We start from the raw sequence: 22629 nt of genomic DNA on the forward strand, positions 1-22629 counted from the left end.
GACACCAGAAGAGACCAAGAAGGAAGGACAGCCACCCTGCTGTGTACTCACTCGATAGTTAGTATGCAAATTAATGGGAGAAACCTTACATAAAAGGTGAGGATTTTGGCTTGGAAGTCAGCCGACCACTGGAACGAAGGAATCCGAAGAAGAACTTGTAAGAGACGCCTGCTGCAACTCCTGGACCTTTGGTTTGCCCGGCTTCAGCGGCTTCCACCCCACCGGACAGCGAGAGCAAGAAGTTAGATTCCATGGGACGATGGGTAATCTATTCTGTGGCGACTACCATCAAGGCCGCCAACGCCCTCACGGCTCGTTCCGACCGGGAGTTGTGGTTCAAGATCGCTCCCATCCTGGACTTCCTCCCTGATGACAAGAGGTTGGAGGCACTGGAAATTCTGCAGGAAGGAGAGATGGCATCGGACCACGCCATCACGGTAGCCACAGACATTGCAGATGCGGGATTCCATCAAATGGGCAACAGCGTTTGCTTTGTCGTCGTGGCTGGCTCAAGGCCACCAACTTTCGGCAGGATGTTCAGTCGAAGGTACTTGACATGCCCTTTGAGACTGGGACAATTTGTTTCGGGAAGGCTGTGGATGAGTCTCTCCAAGCCATAAAGACGGACACGGCACGAGCTTTGGGAACTCTTCAGCAGCGGAATGATTCCTTTCAGACCTCCTGCATCAAGTTTCAAGGATCCTCCAATGTGTTCCGGGGGGGGGGGGGGGGGGGTCCCTCGTCTTACCGCCAACCCTCCTGTTCTTCGGCCCAGAAGACCAATAGGGGCCGCTCCAAGACCTTCGGAGGAGGACGTCGTCGCCAGGGTCCCCAAGGCGGCCCTTAAACGTCAAAGCAGACTTGAACCGGCCGTGGCGTCGGGCCTCGACCCGTGCACCCCGGTGGGAGGCCGGCTGGCGGACTTTGGCAGCGTATGGAAGACCATCTCCACCGACTGTTGGGTGCTGGACGCTCTCGCCCATGACACACCCTGAAATTTCAATGGAAGTGGCACAGAATACCACCAGTGGCCCGGCAGGGAAACCACGTCCCTCAGCTGTTGCTAGAAGTGCAGGCCATGCTAAAGAAAGGCGCGATAGAGCTCGTCCAGATGAGGCTCTGGGGCTCCGGAGTGTACTGAAGGTACTCAAGGTACTTCCTCGTAAGAAAGAAGACAAGGGGCTGGAAGCCCATCCTCGACTAAAAAAAATACATCAGGTTCCAAAAATCTTCACCAAGTGCTTGGCGCAAGTGGTGGCGCTGCTGCGCCTACTGGAGATTCACGTGTAACCTTATTTGGTCGACTGGCTCATCCGGGCCAGCTCAAAGATCGCTGTCAACCACACAGCGAAGACTGTGGGCCTCCTGACAGATCTGGGGTTCTCGGTGAGCTATGCAAAGTCCTGCTTGATTCCATTGCAGGACGTGCTGTTTCTGGGATCGCGACTCAACAGAGTGTCGTGCCTGGCATCTCCGTCGGAGGAGAGGATAGCGGCCATCTCAGCAGGATATCATCGTGCTTCTCCAGGATGGGGTCTGGCATGGATTCACATGCTCGTGAATATTCCCTGTTGTCGGGCTAGGAATCCTCGGTGAATAAAAAATCTGTTTCACTTTCACTTCTGAACTGTCTTCCTCCTAACAACCAATCACTGGTCTCTAGGTCATACTGCCCCCAGCCAATGACTGCCATTTACCTAAAACCATCTTCAGATTTTTACCACACGTTCAAGTGTTGGTAGTCCTCGTGCTATAGCTCTCAAGCTTTTACTGCGTTTTGCAATTTTTCTAAGAGTTTTGATCTATTTTTGCAGTGAATCGAGCCTCAAGCTCCACCGATCCATCTTCCGATGAACAGTGACCTGTTTCTGGATTCTTCAGCACCCCACAAGGGGAATTTTCAGAGTTTCTTCTTGGAGGATTCCAGAAGCTTCTTCAAGGCCTACCCCGTGTGGACATGGCAGATGAGGAGAAGCACTCAGCGCCTCTCCTCACGGTTTGCCCCGGCTGCAATGTACGGAATGTTTTTTCAGACGGACTTTGCCTGTGGCTTTACTGCCTGCATTCGGACCCGACGCACTTGGAGGATGACTGCGGCTTGTCAGGAGATGGTGCCCCGCATGAGGACCGATCGGCGCAAGCGCCTCAACGAGTGGCTGCAGGCCAAGGCCCTTGCTCTGGGTGAGTTCCGGCAGGGCGCCTCTCCCACGGGGGCCAACATAAGGCTAAGCACTGCGAGTCCACTGCCTCCGGGAGCGCCGTTGCAACGGGCTCTTCGGCGGCCAGGGCGAGTACAGCGTCTCCAGCGCCTTTGACCATGAGCCATCGCTCAGGATCTCCGAAGATGATGAAGTCGGACCATCCGGGCAAGCTCTTGGAGAAGACCCAGCCAGGCCCTGCAGAGAAGGCCATGGGGGAGCGAGTCATTGACCCTCCCCCTCGGGTGAAGGCCGCAGACTCGGCCAAGACCGTGAAGGCCCGGGTGCATCAGACGAAGGCCCAACCGTCCATTGAATTACTGGTGGCGTACCTCGCGAAGGCCGCAGTGGTGGATCCGCAGGGTACAGCCCCAAAGGCGAGAGTATGCCTGCCTGCCTGCCAGCCAGAAGGGAATCCTCTTTCCAGCCCATTAAAAAGACGCAGGAGAAGGTTATGCCCATCATTTCCCTGAAAGTCTCCCTTGGTCGCAGAGAAGGGGGCGAGAGGGTCACTGTGGCCCTCCAGGGCACGGACACCTCAGACGAGGAGCTCACCAACCTCCCGGTCCTCCAGGAGGGACGATGCTGTTAGGGAGAATTCTCATAAATCTGCTAATTCCCTCTACCTTACAGCCCTCCAGCTCTTTTGCTAAACTTTGGGACTTTGAACTTTTTAATTCTGTTTGTTTTCTGTGTTTATTTCTTTCAGGCTTTCCCAAGGTTTAAATACCTTCTCTGGGATAAACTACTGTTTGCCAGAGAATGTAAAGTTAATGTTAATGTAAAGTTAAATTGACTTTACTAGTCTTCTTAAATTATTAGACCCAGCACACACTATTTACAATAGTGCTGGAGGAGTTACATGGTATCCCCTATGTCTAGAAACTCATGTAGCAGTCAAATGCTAGCCTTTCCTATCGAAATGGCTGGTGGCAGTGGTTTTACAAGGAACTACCATGATTTTTCCCGACCACGAACACCACAGGAGCCATGTTTTTCAAGATGGCGCCTGAGTCCCCTTTGTTTAAACAGGTCCCGGTCTTCATTTTTTTGCCATTTCTTTTTGGAAAGGTCCTTCTAGGGTTTGTCTCTGCGTGCCAAACCAGGTTTGGTCCCTTTGTTTCTATGCCTTTGGCGGGCTTCAAGACTGAAGAATGCCTCTTTCGCCCAAGTGTCTGGGGTGGGCAGGAAGTAAGGGAGGTGCCTGAACCTCCCTGTGCTTGGTCTCCTAGGAGACCCAAAAGCACTCTGGCGTGATTGGCTGGCTGACTGGCACCCTGCTGGGTGAGTGACAGATAGGCTGGAATGAATGGGAGAAAACTGTTTAAAAGGCGTGTCTCTTGGACTGGAAGGCAGAGTTGACCACTGCAACGAAAGAACCGAAGACGAGCTGGAAGAGGACAGCTGCTGCAACTCCTGGACCATTGGTTTGCCCGGTGGAGCCCTGCTGCAGGTCCAAATCGCCAAGTTCACCTCGACAGAGAAGCCGCTTCACGGACGACTTCTTCCTGGTATGACGAATCAACTTGTAAGCCACCTGGATACCATTCTCTGAGCTGGTTAGGATTAAGGGGAAAGGACACCAGCTTCTGTGCTTGAAGAACAGCAACTGGAATTGAAGATTTTTGCCAGCTTTGCGACCAATCCCAGTGCAGTGCAGGAGTCCCCCCGACGTCCTCCCTCTTGCCCCACGACTGAGGCTCAGGAACAGCAAGATCTTTAGGAAATGCCAGGAACAGAAGTCTTCAGCTGCATCTTTTTCTTCAATATAATGTACTGTGAAAACCCGACCAAGAGAACCTAACTCTCACTGCAAAAGTTTGTGGAAATTTGGCAACTTGCAGTGCTAGTCAGCTTGTGACCCGACATACGAACCTTTCTTCCGTGAACTATTTCTAAGAATCGTGGCAAAGACTTTTCCGTTTTAAATACCAGAATGGTTTTTACTCATACAAGACACTAGCCCATTGACTTTGGCCTACGTATTGCATTGAATCAACTCCTCTGGTGAACTCAAACTATTTGCACTGTTTTAAAGTAACTGTAATATTCGTTTTATTAACTTGTGACTTTTTGCTCCTACTTCAATGCTATTTGGCTCCTATTTTAGGGGAGCTCAACTTCTTAGTAATCAGTATTGTAGTATAACTTGTGTGTGATATTGGTTGCCTCATTTAGTGAATGCTTTATAAATGATTGTGTAATAAATTAATAAGTGTTTTACCAAGAAACCTTGAGTCCAAGTGTCTATCTGAATACTCGTCATTGTAGACCTTTGTGTAACACCCTTACAAGCTCACATTCCCTCTAGAGATGAGCCTGGCTGCACAGCTCGCTACCAAAAACTGTGTGGTACAGACTTATACCAAAGGTTGGTTTTTCTTACACCTGTAGTCATAGCTGTGTGTAGTGGTCCCAGAGGGTACTGCATGCAAACTTTGCCTAACAGATGAGTCGAGAGCAGGCCCCCTATAGAACGGATCCCGACGTGGGCGACAACAAGGAGCAGCAGGGCGGTGACAACGCAGAGGAACAACCTAAGCCGCAAACGCCCTTGTTTTCATCGCCTCAGCAACCACCTGGGGATATCTCGGACGACATTCTTACGGCTCTGCATACCCTGTGTTTGGAGATCCGGACAAGGATGCCTCTTGTGGTGCCAGAACCATCGGAGGAACCCCCATCCAAGAGGAGAGTTCACCTGCTATCCGTTCCACCCTCGACAGCCACCCACCGCCAAGGGATGAGACGAACCCAGACACTGCGTTGACGGGCACTGGCAGGGACGGCTGTTTGAGGGTGGGGGGGATCTCCCATCTCCGCCTGCCAGATCTTCACCGCACAACGAGATAGGCTTGTTCCACGTCATGATCTCCAGGGCCTCTGAGTTATTCCAGCTCGTCCCGGAGGAGAAGAAAGAAGGCTTCCTATACCAGAGCAGAGAGGCGAAGAGAAAGATTGTGCTGTCGATCCCGCTATTGGATGACAATTGGGACGAGGGGTTGTCACTCATGAAGAACCCTTCAACGGCTCAGGTGAAGGACCATCATGAGAAGAAATACAGGGTGCCGGACTCTGCGCCCAAGTACTTGCGGGTCCAGCCGTTGCCAGACTGTGGTTTTGGCAGAGGCCAAGAAGTCTTTGGGCTCATCCTCGTAGGTGGCTTCCACACGCCCCGTTCCCCTCCCTTGCCCCCCCTCCACCCCCCAAACGACAGTGAAGGGAAGAAATTGGATGCCATGGGGCATCCAATTTCTGCAGCAACGACTATCAAGGCCCCTAATGCCCTCGCCATTGTGGCGCGTTACAACAGAGAACTTTGGTTTCAGATGGCCCCATCCTGGACTTCCTTCCCCACGACAAGAGGTCGGAGGCATTGGAGATCCTATAGGAAGGCGAGGTGGCTTTGGAACACCATTACATTGGCCACGGACATTGCCGACACGGGATTCTGCCAAAAGGGCAACAGCGTTTGCCTTCGGCGGGGCTAGCTGAGGGCCACTAATTTCCGCCACGATGTTCAGTCCAGGGTGTTGGACATGCCCTTCGACTGGGACAATTTGTTTGGGAAGACTGTGGACGAGTCTCTTCAGGTCATCAAGGCGGAAACTGAGATGGCACGTGCTTTGGGCACGCGTCAGCAATGATGGCCGTCTTTTCAGACCTCTGGAGGAAAATCGCAAGGTTCTTCTAAAGGATTCGGAGGAGGTGCTTCGTCCTACCGTCAACCCTCCCGCTCGTCGGCCCAGGAGAGACAGGGGCTGTGCCAAGTCTGGAGGTGGACGTCGTTGTCGCCAAGGCCCCAAGGTGGCGCTTCGACATCAAAACAGGACTGAACTGGCCGTGGAGTCAGGCCCCCACACCTGCACTCCGGTGGGAGGCCCCCTGACAAACTTAGTCAACGGAAGTACCCCCGTATACCACCGGTGGACTGTCAGGAAAATCTCGTCGCTCAGCTGCTGCTGGAGGTGCGGGCCATGCTAAGAAAGGGTGCGATAGAGCTCGTCCCAAAGAGACTCCGGGTTCTGGCGTATACTCTTGTTACTTCCTTGGCGTCACCATCAGAGAGTCTAGCGGCCATCTTGGGCAAGGTACAGCAGCTTGTTGGCCGTGAAAGTCGTAAGGGTGAGGTCCATGAAGTCCCTACTCAGCATGATGTCGTCATGCATTTACGTCATTCGGCTGTGCAGGCTATGGATGCTTCCGCTGCAGGAGTTCCTCGATGCCTGTTGGATACAAGTGTCTGGAAGCTTCGAGGACAATACAGTGGTGGGGAGTGCGCACACATCTGTCCGCAGGCGTGGATTTCCAGACCCCACCTCATCAGGAGACGGTCACGATAGAGGCCTCCCTGGAATGATGGGGAGCGCACACCAGAAGTCTTCATGCAAGAGGCCTGTGGCTAACGGAGAAGATGTTGCACATTAACGTGTTGGAGCTGCGGGCAGTGTTTTGGACCCTCTAGTCCTTCCTTCTGTCCCTCAAGGGCAAGGTGGTACGAGTCTTCACGGACAACACCACTGCGATGTTCTACATCAGGAAGCATGGGGGAACCATATCCCTTGTGCTCTCCAAAGCGGTGCAGGACCTTTGGCACTGGGCCGTAGCCCAGGGCATGTTCCTCACCCTGTTTCATCTGGCAGGAGTGAAGAACACAGTTGCTGACTCTCTCAGCAGGGAGCTGGGAACTTCGGCAGGACCAAGTGGATCACCTGTTCCACAGATGGGGCAAACCCCAGATCGATTTGTTTGCGACGGCGACAAACACCAAGTGCCGGAGGATTGCCTGCAGGTTTCCCCAGCCAGGAGCATGGGGACGCGTTCTCTTTGCCCTGGGACGGCCTGTTTATGCGTTCCCTTCGTTGCCGTTGCTTCTTCGATTAGTTAATAAACTCAGACGGTCCCTGTGCAGGATTATCCTCGTCGCACCGGCGTGGCCGAGGCAGATATGGTACCCGGACCTTCTGGACATTTCAGCGTCCCCTCCAGTCAAGCTTCCGGCAGTTGCAGATCTTCTCGCTAGAGAAGGAAGCATGATTCTGCACGACAACCCAGGTTCGCTGGACCTGCAGCCCTTGAGTTTGAGGGCTACGATCTCCCAGCAGATTGTAAGGAGGTGCTCACCAAGGCCAGAGCTTCATCTACTCTCAAATGCTACAGGCACAAGTGGAAGAGGTTCGCCGTTTGGTGCCGTACTCAGATCGACCCTCTCCGAATCACTACTCCACAGGTGCTCCTGTATTTGTTGTAATTGGCCATGGCAGGACTGGCCCACGCTTCCATCAAAGTTCATCTGGCTGCTACCTCCCGCTACACCAGATCTCCTGGACGATCATCCTTATGGTCCGATCGATTGGTCAAAGAGTTCGTCAAAGGACTGTTTCGCTCGTTCCCGCCGGTGAAGGCTCTGGCATGGGAGCTCAATGTGGTGCTGACTAGGCTTGTAGGTCCTCCCGTTCAAGCCTATGCATTCGGCACCACTGACATTTTTGTTGCATGAAACAGCTTTTCTTGTGGCTATCACCTCCGCACGATGAGTGGGAGAGATCCAGGCCCTCTTTTAAACCACCTTATTTGACATTCCACGAAACAAAGGTGGTGCTACGGACGCACCCCTCCTTCATGCCCAAAGTGCTGTTGGACTTTCATCTAAACAAGCCCTTGGTGTTACCTGTAATATTCCCGACGCCTTTGTCGCCGGCTGAGAGGACTTTGCACTCCCTGGAGGTGGCAAGAGCGCTGAAGTTCTATGTGGACCGCACAAAGAGTTTCCGGAAGAGTTCACAACTTTTTGTGAACTTTGGCCCTGTGATCCATGGTAAGGCCCTCTCCAAATCTTCCATTTTCAGGTGGCTCTCCGGCTGCATCAACCCCCATCACCGGTTGGCAAACCGACCGTTGCCTGGCCATCCGAGAGCCCTCTCGACCAGAGTGATCGCTGCAACTACGGCGTTCCTGTCTGGTGTGCCCCTGCTTGACATCTGCAGGGCTGCTACGTGGAGGTCAACGCACACCTTCTCGAAGTTCTACTGCGTAAACAGGGATTCCAGGGAGGAGTCCAGAGTTGCCAAGCGGTGCTGCGCAACCTGTTCGCTTGAAGATGAGCCTGGTGAGGAGGGAAGAGATGCTTATGTTGAGCCTTTGCCACCTCCCGTGGTTGTGCATGTGTGTACTGCTATGTATTCTTTATTCATGAGCCTATGACTCCATGTCGGACCCCAGGCTGGAGAAGGAACAAATTACTTGCCTGTAACTGTTTCTCTACAGCATGGGTCTGGCATGGATTCACGTGCAAACCCTCCCACCTACTTCTCTGCGGCTCTTCTCTTGGTCCTACTGACACTTTCTGTGCTACCAAATCTGAAGATGGCTGCCAGAGGAGGGGCTTAGATAAAGGGCAGTCATTGGCTGGGGGCAGTATGAACCAGAACTCATTGATTGGTTATTAGCAGAAAGACGGTTCAGAAATGAAACTGAAACTGATTTTTTCTTTACCGAGGATTCCCAGCCTGACGGGGAATATTCATGAGCATGTGAATCCATACCAGACCCATGCTGGAGAACAACAGTTACAGGTAAGTAACTTGTTCCCGATTTTACTTTGTCTGCAAGTTTTCTATGGTTGTGGAAGCCCAAGATGGAGACTTTGAAGATTTTGGGGTAACATGTACATTACGTTCCTAGGTAAATTGTACTCCCTTTTCTCTGAACATGAGTTACAATGTGATGCTCTCTCTAGATCAGGAAGAGAAAATGCATTCCCTATATCGAAAAAATAAATTATCTTGTTTGTATTTGTTGCTGTCAGTTTTTTTTTTTTCTTTGTGTCCTTATTGTTATGTGACTATGAAGGGTGTAATTTCTGCCCATTACAGCTATTGTTTCACTTTTAGAACACGAGAGACCCTGGCTAGTGGTCACTTCATGAGTGTAATCAACATCTTGATGCAGCTGCGGAAAGTTTGCAACCACCCGAACCTGTTTGACCCCCGACCCATCCATTCTCCTTTCATCACTGAGGGAATATGCTTCACGACTGCTTCCCTGGTGCTGCATGCACTCGAAAAGGATCCTTTCAAGGCAGGTGCCTCTGAGACACAAACATGCCTTTACTTCATGTTGGATGGTTGATATTGTTTTAGCTAGAAGTTTAGTTTTGAATAGTGATGCTGACATTTTTGTATTTGGTCATAACCAAGCACTGAGTTTAAAGATACAGCTGAGTGGCTAGATTACAAGTGGAGTATGCAGGATTATTGTTTGGGTGCATTATTTATCTGGGTAATAAATTAGGTAGTTATAACCTTGACTGGTGAATGTAGGCTGACTCTTGAGTGGTAAGGTCTGAGTCAGTGCGGCTGTTAGGATACATGCTGCTGAATAGTGTTAGTAAGGATTTCCCTTTTGGAAACTTTCCCTTCATACTTCTATGGACCCCAAAACGTGTTTGTTTTTGGACCAGTCCTGACTCTTTACAGGTAGTGAAGCCTTATTAGAGAGAATTCTCATGTCTGTGCTAATTCCCTTCAACCTTAAAGACCCCAGTTCTTTTGCTGTACTGTAGGACTTTTTAATTTTAACCCTGGAGTGAGCGAGCCCCTTTTCTCACTCTCTCATGTTGTTTTGACCTGATTTGGATTTAATGTTCCCTTTGTTTTTGGAGTCGGACAAACTCCATAGGCACCTATATTTTGTATGGTGACACACAGCAGCTTCAGTACAGTGTCACAGAGAAAGCCTTAAGATTTCTCATAAGGTTTAAATACTTTTTCTTGTGAGAACTACTGTTCACATGATTAGTAAAGTGCAAATGACTTTACTTACCTTTTCTCTTTGTAGGTCCAGCACACCCCATCTTATGAGGAGTGCTGGGGGTTACTTAGCCCCTTTCACTACCTACGCATGTAAAAAAAAAATGTATGTTACCCTCACTACTTGAAATGGCTCATGGCAGTGGTTTAATTTTCCTACCATTGTGCTTTTCTACTGCAGGCTGAATCCTCAGCTGCTGTATAGCCCCCTTGGGTGACCATTTTGTCAAAATGGCGCTGGTGTCTTTGTTCGCAATTTTCTGTTTCTGAGGTCTTGCTTGGGTTTAACTCTGCACGCCAAACCAAGTTGGAGCCCTTCGTTCGTTTTGCCTTTGGCAGGCTTCAGTACTGAAAACCGCCTCTAGCTCCTGTGTGACTGCAAGGGCAGGAAGTGTGGGAGGTTACAGAAACTCCCCTGTCCTTTGTCTTTAGGAATGTCTGAATGCACCCAGTCCTTGCAGGACAGCCACCCTGCTGTTTGAGTGACAGCTAGGCTGTGTATGAATGGATGAAACCTGCTTAAAAGGCAAGGGTTTTGGCACTGAAGACCGAGTCGACCACTGGGTAGAACAACCCGACAAAGAAACCGTGAACGAAGCTTGCTGCATCCTCCTGGATCGTTAAACTGCCCAGTAAAGCCCTGCTGTTGTGCTGAAAGTCCTTTTTCTGATCGACAAAAGAAGCTCCGGAAGGGAGGACTTCTTACCTTGGGTTAGTGGGACCAACTAACCCCGAGATGAACTCCACTAGACCACCTTCCCTGACTGACTGTAGTTCTTTGCTGCTGCCAGAACCTAGTGCCCGGGTTTGAGAAATCCGTAGTCGAGTGCAACGTCTGTGATCAGGCCATAAGCTTTACTATCTAGACTTTGCTCCAATTGACTTTGGTTGTCCTGGCTCCCTGCAGACTTTTCTATTCCATTTGACTTTGATTCTTACTGTCCCTCGTAGGTGATGCATTGGTTTTAAACTAATATTGCTAGGAAACGTTTTTATCTAGACTTCATTGGAAGATTTAAAGTGCTCACATGCTCTGAGAACCTTTTTAACCTTTTATCTTCCTCTAACATTTGCTTTCTACAAACCTCAGAATTTACAAAGTGTACTAGTGATATATACATGCAATTACTGTCCTACTAAGTGAAGTCACCTCAGGGTGTAGGAAGTGTGTAAGAAGCATCTCTAAAGAGTATTTACTAACTTTGAGCTGATTCTGAACAAGCTTTCTAAAGTGTATTTGATTGCTACATATATTGCCCTTTTTAAAGAATGTTAATTTAAAAAACAGCCGTTAAATAATTATTTTAACGACAAATCTTGTGTGGAAGTGCTACTTGGCTACTTGTATTTGTGGATTTCATTGTTACAGCTCTTCAGCTCACATTTTAACTCTCTTGAGATAGGCCTGGCTGCTCAGTCACACTACCAACTTGTGTAGTACAGGCCTATACCAATAGGCGGGTTACCTAGTACCAAGAGGAAAATGGTTGTGTAGTCTCCCACAGGGTTACTACACCAATTCTTGCCTAAAAAGCCTTCAGCTTCACTACCCTGGCCGTTTTATCCCGTTTCCCTGTTAGGGAGAATTATCTGTTTAGGGTGAATTTCCTAACCTAGTGAGTCCCCCAGCAGCTTTGCTGGATTTTTGGGATTTATTTTTTTCTCCTGCCAAGAGTGAGACTTTTACCCTCACTCTTGGGCATGATTTGAGTGGGTTTCTTTGAATCTAGATGTTTAATGGGGTATTTTACCCTATAGGGCTTCATGTGTTTTTGTGATGTGTGTTACACAGCACCCTCAGTGCAGTAACACAGGGGTGTCATAGTGACCCCCCAGTATAGACTCCATACCCTTTGACTGACTGTCTCCCAGGGCATGTGAAGTCACCATTGACTTTACTAGTCTTAAATTCTGAACAGAACCAGTACAAACCATCATATTGTGGACGTACTGGCTGGGGCAATTCAATTGCCTCGGGGTCTGTTAGTCGAGGGGGCACGTCTCCGTCCCCCCGATCGAGTTTTGGCTGGTGGCATTGGATACTACTTTTTATATTGAACCGCAAATATTTTCCTATTGGATTTCCCATTGTTTTAGGCTATCTTTCTTTAATTATTTACTGTAGCCTCGAACATACCGCTGGTTTATTTAATTAATATTAATTCTCCGGTTGGTATTTTTTGCCAAAACTTGATTCTAAAATGGCGTTTGTGTTCTCTTCTGTGACTCCAACCCAAGTCGAGCCCTTTGTTCCACTTTTTGGCGGGCTTCTCCACAGAAGCCCTCCAAAGTGGTGCCACTCTGTCTGGGGTACTTAGGAGGAGTGGAGGGGGATTTAGGCACCCTGGACTGAGTTGCCTAGGCAACTCAAGTCGCACTCCGTCCTGATTGGCACCACTTAGCATGTTTGAGTGACAGCTAGGCTGAGTGAATGGGGGTTTTCTGCATAAAAGCAGTGCTTTGGGGACTGGAACTTCAGAAGTCGCCACAGAACCTAAGCATCCGACGAGGGAGAAGCTGAGCCGACTTGCCACGACGACACCACCGGTGGAGCCCTGCTGGACCGTCTCACCACTTTTCCCAACGACAGAGAAGATCTCCCGCCGGAGAGTAGTCTTCCTTTGACTGGTGGGGATAACCAGTTTCACCGTCTTTTCGCCTTCCCGACGTACATCGTGGCCGCCTTGCCTGTGCCAAGCACCCCGGCAACCGGGATACCACGTTTTACCACGACCGCGAAAAAAAGGTACCACCTTTAACCGGAAAACTCTGCGGCTGGTTTCCTCCCTGGCAGTTCAACGACCTTCATCTTTCCTCCAAGTCGAGATCTTCTCTTCCCCTGGACGACGACGTGACTTGCACCCACTGCCAGGAACAACTGCCACCGCTGGAGGATCCTTCCCACTTAAGGTACCGTGCTGCGCCTGGCTCCCCTTGCCACCGACTGTATGGGGTAGATTTAGCCCCCGGCTTTCGAACCTGGGTTGGCCTGGGACACCCTGGCTAAACTTTCCTGAGCCTCTCTAAACTCTTTATGAACTCTCTGCAAGACTTTCTAAGCCTAGTGTAACTGTGTGATCTTGGGCGCATTTGTGCTCTGCTCTCTCTAAGAGTGGGCCCAGCCTTTGGACTTTGGCTCACCAGTGACTTTTGCTCTTCTGCCTTGCTAACAGTGTTCCTGAATCTTAAAGTGGTGTACCTTTCCATATTCTGTCTTTTTCCCTCCCTTTTTCACAAACTTATTGGAGTGCCATCTAGTTAAGCGCTCACCTCTGTATGAAAATAAGTGGTGTTTTACTAAGACTTATCTGATAAGGAAAAAGGGGTGTATATATTACAATAGTAACTGTGTTTAGAATATTTTACAACAAGAGTGCTGGAGTGTTTCACACAGTGTGTTTTTAAATAAATAATTATATACTTTGATACCAAAGCTCTCGTCAGTGTTTGCTTGTATTGGTGTGTCTGAGTGCCTATTGTGTATACTTTGCATACTGCCTAACTCTTCTTGAGAGAAGTCCGACTGCTCAGCCACAGCTACCAGGTAAATCTGGGTGTTACAGACTGCTACCAAGTGGGTTTACTGCTAACACCTGTACCTGTAGTCCTAAATCTTTTGCGGTGTTCCCTAAGGGAACTGCACAGGTTTCTGCCTAACATTCCCCATAAGAAAATGATCAGTCATTCAGAGTGTTAGTACTGGGAAAGTGTTCCTCTTTTGTACTTTTACCATTTACCTTCTTGGTAACTTTTTAACAGTGCACACAATATCTTACAATGCATTGCAGTGGATATACTTTGTATAAACCTAGTCTTTTTACACCTGTGATTTTTGGTTACTGTGGTGGCAGCAAACCTAGTTCACAATTTCTGCGTTACTTCTAGTATGCAAATTGGACCACTGCTTGGGGGGCGCAGGGGAGGGTTTGACCTAGATCTGCCGTTGGCTAGTGGTAGATTCATCTCTTCCCTGGGTTTTAAGATAGGAAGAAGCCCTGTGCACCCACTCTAGAATGATCCTGGAAGAAACTGAAGGAGCCAAGAATCCTGTCCACTTGCAAGGAGACCGATCGGGAAGAAGGCCTGGCGTCCAACTTCTCCTGCTGTCCTGGTGGAGCCTTGTCTTGTGGAAGATCTCTGGCAGTCCTGCGAAGGAGATGCAACTCTTCGAGATGAAAGAACATCCATTCTCGACGTCCACTCAGAGTCCTACGAAGAAGAGTCTTCGGAAGTGTCCATTGACAGCTCAGTGGCTGACCAGCTCAGAGATTGGTCTACCGTCCTGTAGATTTTGCCGTTCCGAGTCGACATCTGGAATTTAGGGAATCTTCAGCTTGTGCCATAAGACTTACTTCTACGAAATGTCGGGGTCTAACATCCTGGGGGCCCAAGATCGGAGGCGAAGTCTGACCGCGGAAAGTGAATCACCGAGTCGCTGTCGTCCGAAACGGCTTACCTGTGTCCAGCCCTGTCCTGAGAGGGGGGCCCTGCATCGAATTCTTTAGCATTTCTCAACTGGAAGACCTTGCACCAGCATTAGTCGCTGAACGGAGGAGTTTTTGAACCTGCAGTCCCTGGGGATAGAGGGCTGAGGCTGACTGCAGGAAAAGCGACCTCTGACCCTCTGCAGCAGACCTGCATGTCCTGCAAATAATCTGAGTATGGGGGGTAAGTTGTGATACTTACCTGGACCACTTTCTCCCCTTTAAAGGTTTTGATAACTTTTATAAACTTTCATATTAGTTTGACTTTGCCATTGCTTGTTCACGCAAGCACTCAGAAAGTTGGGGACACATTAGTTAGTTAGATTAACTTGTCCCTTAACACTTGGAACTGTTCATTGGACCCCGGAGAACCTACCTTCATTTTTCCCAGCTTCACAGAACTGTATGGAACTTTGGTGCACAAGGCCCCCGTACATATTAGGGATGAACTTCTGAATCTAGGAGTGTAACTCTGTGGACCTGTAGGGCCTATACTAATCTGTACCAGCCTTTTCATGGGTTTGGTGTACATTGTGCCCTACTCCAGTGATTGTGCATGTGTATCTATTCTTAGTGTTGTGTGATAGTATTACCTGTTTGGCATTTTTCACTGTATTATTTGGCCATAGGTTGAGAAGTATTTTTATACTGGTTTGCTTAAGTGTGTTCCTTGACTGTTTAACTCTGTGTGCTCATTGTGGACTGTTGGGGGTGTTTTCTCAAAGTCCTCTGCAAGGTATGTTAGGACAGTTTTTCTGAAGTCCAACTAAGGGCTTAGTAAAACCAGTCAACTGAGGCAGTACAAGACTTCACTCTTGGTATAAGGCTGTGCCAACTCAGTTCAGGGAAGCGTAGACAGAGCAGCCAGGCTTATTTTAGGAGGGAGAGAGGGCTGTAGAATCGGTACATAGAATTTGTAATACAAATAGTCCAAAGAAACACACTATGGATTGTACAAAATAAATGGTTTATTTAAATACAAGTAGGCCCAGATGCATCTTGGGGGAAATAAGTACGATCACAGATCATATAAACACACTATAGAAAAGCACAACACTATGCTTGAAGGTACACAGACCAAAGCAGATAACCTTATTTGGAACACCTAACTGGAGTTCTAGGGAAGTCAAAACCAATAGTTACTTTTGGATTACTTACAGTTGTACTGTGACGCTCCACAAGATATCACATTGTAAGTCAACTGGACAATATACTATGCATGGTACGTAAAACCTATATACTTTTGTAAGAAGCTACCAGCAAACCTACAAGGCAAGTATGACCTAGGCAGACTTATTCTGGACAGGCTAACTGCAAGTCAGGGAGAAGCAAGACCCAATTGGGGTCACTCTTACAATTATCCTAACAGGAATAATAGTGAAACCAACAGCATTACTTTTGGTTAGAGGGGAATCCAATTCACACGTGAGTAGGTTAACCCTTTACCTACTTTCTGTTAGAATGGCGAAACAGTTTCTAAGGAAAGTAAGACGTTGAGAATACTTATTTAGGAAGGCACACAGCTTATTCAAGATAAGTAAATTCTATATATACATTTCAGAATGGCAAAACATCTCTAAGTTAAGTTTTAACATCTTGTAATTATACACTGAGAGTTTAAAGTTACCAACTATATCATTGACAAGTAAGTAAATGTTTCAACACTTGTTTTACTTTTCAAGGCAGACCCCTTAAAGTGTCCATCCCTTCCCAATTCTAGTACATGAGTTCTCTCACAGGTAGAAGAGGGACCGTAGTGGTCTAGGAGCCAGTTGTAGGCAGGGTGAGATGGGGCTCATTTGCAGGCAAAGTCCAGAGTTCGAGAGGAAGACTGTTCAAACAAGTAAGTTTTTTTGTTTTTTTAGGGTTAGTTGAGGGTCCAGGGTCTTCAGAGAAGACATCCTAGGAGGATTACAGAAGTGGCCTGGGTGCACTGGACAAGAGGACTCCCAATCACAGAAAATGCACACAAAACTACACCGGAATCACAAGAAACTAAGTTAAGTAAATGCCCACGCCAGCACAGTACCTCAGCACAGAAGATGATTTTGCAGCAGGAGGACTTCAGGATCTGTAGCCAAAAACCTGGTTGTTGAGTTCCTTCACCAAGAAAACAGAAGACGGGACACTGGAAGGACTTTTGCAGCAAAGATCACAGGGAAGGTACTATGCACAGTTTTCCTCGCGGCTGGATGTGGCTCTGTGGATTTGGCGCGTTTTCAGGAGCACAGAAGAACACAGAATATCACCGGTCGGATTCTCGTTGTTTACAAGGTCCAGCACTCTGGTGAGGGGACTTTTCGGACTGGAATCGTGCCTCTGGAAATCCAGCAGGATGCCCACGAAGTTTCAGCGAGATTTGGAATTCGGAATTACTGTGCACTGCACAATGGCTCGAGGTCCCAGGGTATTGCGGTATGACAGCCCAGCAAGATTGTAGCTGTTACAGAGAATTCTCATGAATGTGCTAATTCACTTCACCTTAGAGACCCCCAGCAACTTTGCTGGATTTTGTGGACTTGATTTTTTACCTGGAGAGAGTGTGAGCCTTTTTTCCCACCCTCTCGTTATTTTGATGTGTGTTTTTCTCCTTGGTGCTTTCATTATGGAGTTTTAGACAACTCCATAGGCATCATCCTTTCATGTGTCACACAGCACCCTCAGTGCAGTGACACAGTGCAGTAAACTACTGTTTCCCAGAGAATGTAAAGTGAAATTGACTTTCCTAGTCTTTTCAAATTCCTAGACCCAGCACACACCATCTTCCAATAGAGTGCTGGAGCGGTTACCGCATATCCTCTTGTCTAGAAACGCATGTAGCAGTCAAATGCTACCCTTTCCTATCGAAATGGCTGGTGGCAGTGGTTTCACAACAAACTACCATGATTTTTCCCGACCGCGAACACCGGTAGGGTTAAATCGCGGGAGCCATGTTTTTCAAGATGGCGTCTGAGCCCCCTTTGTTTAGGCAGGTCCCAGTCTTTTTTTGCCATTTCTTTTTGGAAAGGTCCTTCTAGAGTTTGTCTCTGCGCGCCAAACTAGGTTTGGTCCCTTTGTTTCTATGCCTTTGGCGGGCTTCAGGACTGAAAACCGCCTCTGGCGTCCAAGTGTCTGGGGTGGGCAGGAAGTGAGGGAGGTGCCCGAAACTCCCTGTGCTTAGTCTCCTAGGAGACCCAAATGCACTCTGGCGTGATTGGCTGGCTGACTGTCCGGCAAGGACAACCACCCTGCTGGGGGAGTGGCAGCTAGGCTGGAATGAATGGCAGAAAACTGTTTAAAAGTCGAGTCTCTTGGACTGGAAAGCAGAGTCGACCGCTGGAACGAAAGAACCAAAGACGAGCTGGAAGTGGACGGCTGCTGCAACTACTGGACCGTTGGCATGCCCGGTGGAGCCCTGCTGCAGGTCCGAATCACCAAGTTCACCTCGACAGAGAAGCCCTTCAAGGACGGCTTCGTCCTTTGAGTTGGTAGGACCAATCAACTCGTAAGCCCCCTGGACACCACTCTCTGAGCTGGTTGCATTTTCCTCAGAGTGCGGCAGAAAACCGAATAACCAGGGAGAAGGACACCAGCTTGTGTGCTTTAAGACAGCTACCGGAATCAAAGAATTGCCAGTTTGCCAGCTTTTTGACAAGTCGCCGTGCAGTGCAGGAGTCCCCCGACGTCCTCCCTCTTGTCCCCATGACTGAGGCTCAGGAACAGGGAGATCTGCAGGAACTGCCAGGAACAGAAGTCTTCAGCTGCATCTTTCTCTTCAAAATAAGGCACTGTGAAAACCCGACAGAGAGAACTTACCTCTCACCACGAAAGTTCATGGAACTTTGGCAACTTGCAGGCCTAGTCAGCTTGTGACCCGACATATGAACCTTTCTTCCGTGAACTACTTCCGAGAACTGTGGCAAAGACTTTTCCATTTAAATACCGGAACCGTTTTTACCTATACAAGACAGTAGTCCATTGACTTTGACCTACCTTTTGCATTGAATCAACTATGGTGAACTCAAACTATTTTTACTGTTTTAAAGTAAATGTAATATTTGTTTTATTAACTCATGCCATTTTGCTCCTCCTTCAAAGTTGTGTAAATGTTTCAGAACTGGTTAGTGTGAAGTACTGTAGCATATTTTTGTGTGATATTGATTGCCTCCTTTTAGTGAATGTTTTCTAACTGATAGTGTAAATAAATTAATAAGTGTTTTACCAAGAAACCTTGAGTTTAAGTTTCTGGCTGAATACTTGTGATTGTAGACCTCTGTGTAACATCCTTACAAGCTCACATTCCCTCTTGAGAAAAGCCTGACTGTTCATCTCGCTACCAAAAACGGTGTGGTACAGATTTATACCAAAGGTTGGTTTTACTTAGACCTGTAGTCCTAGTTGTGTGTAGTGGTCCCAGAGGTTACTGCATACAAATTTTGCCTAACAGTAGCACAGCATGGGATGGCTCAAAAGGCAGGATTTCTTGAGTTCAGTGGGCCTCACAGACTCTGGGCCATCGTTTTCAGAGTCCCCAGGTCAATTGGAAGGAAGGGTAACCGCAGGGCCTGGTTACACAGCAGGCTCTCCGGTCCGGTCGCTGGAAATCGTCTCAGTAGCAAATTCGTCATCTTCATCCTCGTCTTTCGTTTTCGTTCCAGTGGTCGACTACCTCCTCAGCTTCCAGGATCAGACTTTTATGCAAGAACCCAGCCAATCAAACAGCCTTGCAACATTCAAACTTGGCAGGTTGGCAATCCTTTCAGGACAGCCAGCCTCCCAGTTTGAACTGGATTCTCGCCCTCAGACTGGAAGACAAAGGACTGCAGTCTGTTGGACTCTTCCCTCACTTGCTGCCTTCACAGACACTCTGGAGCCTGGGTGGGGATTCCATAGGTCTCCCGCTGAAGATAAAAATCACACACAGTAATTTCCTGCCATGGTGTTGAAGGAAGGAACACAAGGAAGAGGCACACTAAAATGGTGAAAAAAGACTAGCCGTACCATTTTGGTGAAATTAGCACCCATGGGTGCAAACAGCCTGTGCCGAAAATGCACCGAATTAATAAAAAGGTTCACTGCCACCAGCCATTAAATGTAAATTTGCCCATAGATTTTACATTCAAAATGAGAAAGGGGATACCCAGTGTCTCCCCAGTTCACTACATAGGGTGGGGTGTGCTGGTCTCTCCTAATGAAATGTAAAATGGATCTAGATCCTTTCTACCCTTGGGAACTGTAGTTCTCACTAGGTTAGCCTCTTAGTGAGATTTATCATTGTTGTGCTTCATCCCCTCACCTAGTGAGACCCCCAGCACTTTTTGTTGGACTTCTGGACTCTTTCAATTCTGAATGAGTGGAGCCTTTTTCCTCATTCATTCTTGTGGGCTCTGTCTTTTGGAACTCTATACTTTGTATTCTACCTGTACTATGGAGTCTGTCCGCTCCATAGCTATTAAAGGAATCTGTGTTTTTACTACTACAGCACACAGCTCTTTTTGGCCAGTGTTGCTGGGGACCCTTAGGGTCCTCCTTTTAAGAGTCTGTTGGGAAGGAGCTAGTGCCTTCCTTCATTCCCAAGCGCGTGAGAATTAGGCAAGACTTTTTTTAACTGTTTCTAAGCACTACATGAGTCCAGGGGGGAGACAGGGCACTAAAAGAAGGCAGTTATTTTAAATATAAGGTGCAAATAACTATCAGCTGAATACGATTTTTTTTAAATGTTACATGCTTTTTAGTTTTTCTCAAAGTACGATAAAGAGCAGCAGGCTCTCTGCCAAATGGAATGTGGTCTGCACTAACAAATGGATTGCAGATCATGCAGTGTTGAGTCACCGAGGCTAAGCTCTGGCAGAGCACATGAAGTGGCTGAGCAGCAGTTTGCTGTCTGTCAAAAGCCCATGTATGCTAAATGGGGATTTTAATAATTTCAATGCACGACATGCAGAATTATAGAAAATAAGGGTTTAAGGGAAGTTACAGGACCAGATCAAAAATGAGTATATTGATTGAAGTATGGAGAGCATGATGGGAAAGTGTGTGTGTGTGTGTATATATATATTTCTGAGGCTTGTGGAATCTGCTTAGATCACATGCTGTGCATAGGCCGACATCTAGTGGAAGCTGCGGAGTATTACAGTTTGTTTTTCGAAGTCGAAAAATGGGCGTCGACACAGGGCGTGCCAGTAATACTATCCCTAGTGTGACGTCCCCTGTACCCATGATCCCTCACGCGTCTAGGATCCCCAGATTGTTTTTTTCCGCCATTCTGGTCGGAAGCACTTCAGCGGAGTTCCCTGGCTTTGCCATATTTTCACTCTAAAATAATTCTAATTTGCCCCGTTTGACCAACCTTCGTCGATCAACATCTCGACGCCGAACCGGGGAGGAGATCAACGTCGAATACCCGACGGATTGGGCCTTGAGGCTTCCGCCTCGGCTCGGGCCTGGGCCGCTGGCCTCGGCCCTACAAGTAGGGAGAGTGGGGGTGGTACACTTCCACACTCGACACCTTATTACCTACACACACTTGCCCGCTGCCCACAGGCGCGTATGGAGGGTACGCCCTTTCAGTTTTGCCCCAAGTGTAATAAGAAATACCCTTGGGTAGATAAGCACGCTACGTGCAATCTTTGCCTACCCAGAGACCACCCCGAAACGGGTTGCAGGGCCTGTAGTAGGTTTAAGGCCAAAACTCTTAAGGACCGCTCCACCAAGCGTTGGGCCCACCACGCCAAGCTAGCAGCTATGGAAGCGGAGGGTACCTTCAGCGACGGCAGCGACGCCGAACTTTCGGACGGCGAGGGCACCAAGGCGTCGAAAGACAGCCGAACGCACGTCCCCGGCCTCGGAAGGTCGTCCGTCCCGGCGACTATGGGGAAGACCCCCGGCGACAAGAGCGTTACACATACACACGCTAAACACAAAAAATCCACCCGAGATTCGACGTCGTCGAAACCTCGGAAAGAGGCACAGAAGGAGCGGTCCGAAAGGACGTCCTCTGGGCGGTCCCGGTCGAGGTCGCCGCACGACGTCAGGCAAGCCTCCACACTTGCACAGAGTGCCTCGACCATTAATATCCCGGAAGATCAATCGTCCGGAGACGATCACGACTTCCACGAACACGACTTCCACCCCCAGCCTGCACCCCAGGGAAAGGGTACTTCACTTGGGAGTAAGGAAAGCCCAGTTAGCTCGAAAAACATGGATTCCACCTCCGATCCTCGACGCCAGGCGTCGAAAGATAAGGGAAAGGGGAAACACACTTCCACCCACGGGGAAGGGGGTAAACAGCAAAAGAAACAACCCTTGCATTCCTCCACTACAAAAGAACTGACCAAGTCTTCTCAGGGCCAATCCAGAGAAAGTCCCAGCAAGGTCACCCCAAGCTCAAAACTCTGGTCATGCGAGGACATTGACAGAGTAATGTCAAGGATGTCTTCCTTGGCGAATTTTTTCGACAGACACCCTGAACAACTACTAGCGTTAAACCCTCAGGGAGATTCTCCCTCAGGGTCAGGGGACCCTATCCCCTCAAATAAAAGACCCCGGGTCGAGACGCCATTTAGGCCTTTAGACCCCATCGAGGCCCAACCCTTTTCTTACCTCTTCCCTACAGACCAAGGAAACTCTTCCCTTATAGAAGATCAGGAAATTGACACGCCAGAAGATCCTGCAGGATCAGATTATTACGGCGAAGACGAGGAGGAGCCAGAAAATAGCCCAGATATTTTCAGAATGGACTCACCAGTCGAAAGGGAAGCCCCAGTGTCTGATTCACCGATAGATAATCAGCCCCTCCTTAATGAACTGCTCTTTCGGGCAGCTAACCACTTCCACATAGACACACAAGGTGCCCAGGAAGAAAGGGACTTTGCGGAAGAACTAATAGGGGAAAGGAAGCCAGTAGCCCAGACCATTCCCATCCTAAAATCTGTTCAACGCAGAATAGCACCATCCCTTGTCAACCCAAACCTGACAAGACCGGTAAATCCGAGAGTGGAGAAGCTGTTTAAAGCAGCCCAGTCGGACCCCCTATATATTAGAGGTCAACTTAAGCCAGACTCTCTAGTAGTAACCAACACCCGCAAAAGAGCTGGTACACCATTATCTTCCTCTGAGGCTCCCCCCGACAAAGAAAGTAAAAAACTTTATGGTTTT

The 22629-nt window shown here is 48.6% G+C and overlaps 1 protein-coding gene across 2 annotated transcripts in view; it reads left to right on the forward strand.

The window, feature by feature from the left end:
* SRCAP (Snf2 related CREBBP activator protein) overlaps nt 1-22629 on the forward strand; it is a 2075623-nt gene that overhangs the window by 1108356 nt on the left and 944638 nt on the right. For both annotated transcript variants that reach the window (XM_069651627.1, XM_069651629.1), the window contains one exon: nt 9092-9278. In XM_069651627.1, the coding sequence (XP_069507728.1) occupies nt 9092-9278 (187 nt within the window). The remainder of the gene's footprint in view (nt 1-9091; nt 9279-22629) is intronic.

This window comes from Ambystoma mexicanum, chromosome 3p (genome assembly GCF_040938575.1).
Source record: "Ambystoma mexicanum isolate Mex_15411 chromosome 3p, UKY_AmexF1_1, whole genome shotgun sequence".
Lineage (NCBI taxonomy): Eukaryota > Metazoa > Chordata > Amphibia > Caudata > Ambystomatidae > Ambystoma > Ambystoma mexicanum.